This window comes from Borostomias antarcticus (assembly GCF_949987555.1).
Source record: "Borostomias antarcticus genome assembly, chromosome: 11".
In the NCBI taxonomy this organism is placed as follows: domain Eukaryota; kingdom Metazoa; phylum Chordata; class Actinopteri; order Stomiiformes; family Stomiidae; genus Borostomias; species Borostomias antarcticus.
In genome coordinates, this window is record NC_140244.1 from 14,146,973 (window position 1) to 14,151,972 (window position 5,000).

The following is a 5,000-nucleotide window of genomic DNA, read 5'->3' on the forward strand; positions in this document are numbered from 1 at the left end:
GACGGGCCCGTCTGTCCACTCTCCCTCTGAGCAGTTTAAAGGGACCTCCTCAGCTGACAGTCGGCCTCCATAATCAATGTGTTGCGTCCAGCCGTGCTGTAGCTGGGTGGACAGCAGCATCGGCCACATTGATCCCGCTATCGACCCCCACCAAGAGCGTCCAGGGCTGGAGCAGAGCAGGACAGGGCTGGGGACGGGGCTGGGGACGGGGCTGGGGACAGGGGTGGGGACAGGGTGGACCGCGTCCAGCCGGGAATAAAACAGGCCTCTGAGCCGATTACCTCGGTCTACTGTCCACTCTGTCCCCCCAGTCATTCCTCTCCGCAGGGAATAACCCATAGAACCCCCCATAGAATCCCCCATAGAATCCCCCATAGAATCCCCCATAGAAACCCCCCTAGAATCCCCCATAGAAACCCCCATAGAACCCCCATAGAACCCCCCCTAGAATCCCCCATAGAATCCCCCATAGAAACCCCCATAGAGCCCCCCCTAGAATTCCCCATAGAATCCCCCATAGAACCCCCCATAGAATCCCCCATAGAATCCCCCATAGAACCCCCCCTAGAATCCCCCATAGAACCCCCCCCTAGAACCTCCCCTAGAATCCCCCATAGAATCCCCCCTAGAACCCCCCCTAGAATCCCCCATAGAATCCCCCCTAGAACCCCCCGTAGAATCCCCAATAGAACCCCCCCTAGAATCCCCCCTAGAATCCCCCCTAGAACCCCCCCTAGAATCCCCCATAGAACCCCCCCTAGAATCCCCCATAGAACTCCCCTAGAATCCCCCCTAGAATCCCCCATAGAACCCCCCCTAGAATCCCCCATAGAACCCCCCCTAGAATCCCCCCATAGAATCCCCCCATAGAATCCCCCATAGAATCCCCCCCATAGAATCCCCCATAGAACCCCCCATAGAATCCCCCATAGAACCCCCCCTAGAATCCCCCATAAAACCCCCCATAGAATCCCCCCTAGAATCCCCCCTAGAACCCCCCCTAGAACCCCCCCTAGAATCCCCCCTAGAATCCTCCATAGAATCCCCCCTAGAATCCCCCATAGAACCCCCCATTGAATCCCCCATAGAATCCCCTATAGAATCCCCCCCCATAGAACCCCCCATAAAATCCCCCATAGAACCCCCCATAGAACCCCCCATAGAATCCCCCATAGAATCCCCCATAGAACCCCCCCTAGAATCCCCCATAAAACCCCCCATAGAATCCCCCCTAGAATCCCCCCTAGAACCCCCCCTAGAACCCCCCCTAGAATCCCCCCTAGAATCCCCCCTAGAATCCCCCATAGAATCCCCCATTGAATCCCCCATAGAATCCCCCCCATAGAACCCCCCCTAGAATCCCACATAGAACCCCCCCTAGAATCCCCCATAAAAACCCCCCTAGAATCCCCCCTAGAACCCCCCCTAGAATCCCCCCCTAGAATCCCCCCTAGAACCCCCCCTAGAATCCCCCCATAGAATCCCCCCTAGAACCCCCCCTAGAATCCCCCCATAGAATCCCCCCCATAGAATCCCCCATAGAATCCCCCATAGGACCCCCCATAGAACCCCCCCTAGAATCCCCCATAGACCCCCCCATAGAACCCCCCATTGAATCCCCCATAGAATCCCCTATAGAATCCCCCCCCCATAGAACCCCCCATAGAATCCCCCATAGAACCCCCCCATAGAATCCCCCATAGAACCCCCCATAGAAACCCTCTATAGAACCCCCCATAGAACCCCCCATAGAATCCTAGACTGGCCTCCCTGCGGGCGGCTCGCTCACTCAGAACCCTGATTCTATTAATGCATAACGAGATATTGATCGGCCGCGTCCTTGAAGATGGCGCCCGGAGTGGATTGATTCCTCTATAGGCCACGTCTCCTCTCTCCTCCCTGCTGTAACCCAACACCAGCATCGCTGTAACCCAACACCGGCACTGCAGTAACCCAACACCAGCATCGCTGTAACCCAACACCAGCATCGCTGTAACCCAACACCGGCACCGCTGTAACCCAACACTGGCATCGCTGTAACCCAACACCAGCATCCCTGTAACCCAACACCAGCATCAGCTGTAACCCAACACCGGCACCGCTGTAACCCAACACCAGCATCGCTGTAACACAACACCAGCATCACTGTAGCCCAACACCAGCATCGCTGTAACCCAACACCAGCATCGCTGTAACCCAACACCGGCACCGCTGTAACCCAACACTGGCATCGCTGTAACCCAACACCAGCATCGCTGTAACCCAACACCGGCATCATGTCCAGTCCAAGCTGGTGTTTCAGTAGTCCATGTCCAGTCCAAGCTGGTGTTGGGTAGTCATGTCCAGTCCAAGCTGGTGTTGGGTAGTCATGTCCACTCCAAGCTGGTGTTTCAGTAGTCCATGTCCAGTCCAAGCTGGTGTTCAGTAGTCCATGTCCAGTCCAAGCTGGTGTTGGGTAGTCATGTCCAGTCCAAGCTGGTGTTCAGTAGTCCATGTCCAGTCCAAGCTGGTGTTGGGTAGTCATGTCCAGTCCAAGCTGGTGTTTCAGTAGTCCATGTCCAGTCCAAGCTGGTGTTCAGTAGTCCATGTCCAGTCCAAGCTGGTGTTCAGTAGTCATGTCCAGTCCAAGCTGGTGTTCAGTAGTCATGTCCTCCTCTCTCCCGTCTCCCCCCAGAACCGGAGCACGAGCTCTTCCTTGTCTACGGTAAAGGTCGCCCAGGGGTCATCCGGGGCATGGACATGAACGCCAAGGTGCCGGACGAGTACATGATCCCCATCGAGAACCTGATGAACCCGCGCGCGCTGGACTTCCACGCCGAGAGCGAGTTCATCTACTTCGCCGACGCCACCAGCTACCTCATCGGGCGCCAGAAGATCGATGGCACAGAGAGGGACACCATCCTCAAGGAAGGTACGGCGGCGAAACAATGGCCGTCTCGAGTCATCCATGCTGCGGTCGGCCCCGCCATTTTGATTAAAAACCATCCTAATGACGGTTGAGAGGCGGCCATTTTGGCTCTGGCTTGGCATGGTTTCCCAGTGCACGGCCTGGAAACTGGCCTTTGACCCTCAGCCTCCCTGTGCCTCAGGCATCCATACGGTGGAGGGGATTGCGGTGGACTGGATGGCCGATAACCTCTACTGGACAGACGACGGGCCCAAGAAGACCATCAGCGTGGCCCGGCTGGAGAAGGCCTCCCAGACACGCAAGACGCTCATCGAGGGCAAGATGACCCACCCCCGAGCCATCGTGGTGGACCCCCTACACGGGTGAGTGGGACAGGGGGAGGGGGGGCTGATGGCTGGTTGATGACCCACCCCCGAGCCATCGTGGTGGACCCCCTACACGGGTGAGTGGGACAGGGGGAGGGGGGGCTGATGGCTGGTTGATGACCCACCCCCGAGCCATCGTGGTGGACCCCCTACACGGGTGAGTGGGACAGGGGGAGGGGGGGCTGATGGCTGGTTGATGACCCACCCCCGAGCCATCGTGGTGGACCCCCTACACGGGTGAGTGGGACAGGGGGAGGGGGGGCTGATGGCTGGTTGATGACCCACCCCCGAGCCATCGTGGTGGACCCCCTACACGGGTGAGTGGGACAGGGGGAGGGGGGGCTGATGGCTGGTTGCTCGTTAGAAGGGGGGGTGGGGTGGCGAAGGGGTTTTGGTTTCACGGTGAGAACAGCGTGTGTACCTTTGTGTGTGATGACCTAGGTTGCCAAGGGCTTTTTAATGGATGAATTCATGTACATGGCGTGTCTCCATAGTGACCGGTGTGTCTGTGGTAGAGGTCTTCACGGGTCGGGTAAATCCGAGAGGACCCGAACCGGACCCGAGACCCGTACGGGTCCGGGTCCAAATTTCCATGCTTTTATTATGGTCAATTGGGTTCGGGTGGATCCGATTCTATTACGGGTCTGTTTATCATTATGCGTAATACCCGAGAGAAACACATGACGCGAATTCAGTGAGACACGGCAGCCACCACACGGCAGCCAAAAATAAGCTGAAAGAAAATGAATATAAAGAGGTAAAACCTAGCGGCAGCTTTGTGTAGCCTTATTTATTTACGGCCATTTCATTTCCATGCTGCCACATCACAGCCTGACAAAACAGCGATTGATCCTGTCGAGATTGAGAGGATAAATCGCAATTCCATCAAACTGTGATGCAACAGCATGCAAGCCAACAGCCGTGACAGCCTAAGCGATTAATGCTACTAGGCTACTTGCTACTACTGCCTGTCGGATCCGTAAAATACCTGATCCGATTCGGGTCTCGGGTCTCTGTCCTACTCCTGCTCTCGGACGAAATCGGGTCCGGTATACATATTTTAAAAAATGATCGGATTTAGTCGGATCTCGGAATGAATGTATCGGGTCCATCTTGGTTTCGGGTCGACATTTTAGACCTGAGAAGACCTCTAGTCTGTGAACCTGTGACCTGTGTGTCTGTGGACCTGTGACCTGTGTGTCTGTGACCTGTGTGTCTGTGAACCTGTGACCTGTATGTCTGTGAACCTGTGACCTGTGTGTCTATGAACCTGTGACCTGTGTGTCTGTGGACCTGTGACCTGTGTGTCTGTGAACCTGTGTGTCTGTGGCCCTCTGACCTGTGTGTCTGTGAACCGGTGACCTGTGTGTCTGTGGACCTGTGTGTCTGTGGACCTGTGTGTCTGTGGACCTGTGACCTGTGTGTCTGTGAACCTGTGACCTGTGTGTCTGTGGACCTGTGTGTCTGTGGACCTGTGACCTGTGTGTCTGTGAACCTGTGACCTGTGTGTCTGTGGACCTGTGTGTCTGTGGACCTGTGACCTGTGTGTCTGTGAACCTGTGACCTGTGTGTCTGTGGACCTGTGACCTGTGTGTCTGTGAACCTGTGACCTGTGTGTCTGTGAACCTGTGACCTGTGTGTCTGTGAACCTGTGACCTGTGTGTCTGTGGACGTTTGTAGTGGAGTTTAGTACTGAGCAGCATGTCAGCTGTCTACTCAGATTCCTG

The 5,000-nt window shown here is 56.1% G+C and overlaps 1 protein-coding gene across 1 annotated transcript in view; it reads left to right on the plus strand.

Annotated features, from left to right (window-relative positions):
• LOC311315418 (low-density lipoprotein receptor-related protein 1-like) overlaps positions 1-5,000 on the plus strand; it is a gene marked incomplete at both ends in the record, with an annotated part of 167,056 nt that overhangs the window by 86,652 nt on the left and 75,404 nt on the right. Inside the window, 2 exon segments of the mRNA XM_084446088.1 lie at positions 2,675-2,911; positions 3,090-3,270. Coding sequence (XP_084302214.1) covers positions 2,675-2,911; positions 3,090-3,270 — 418 coding nt within the window.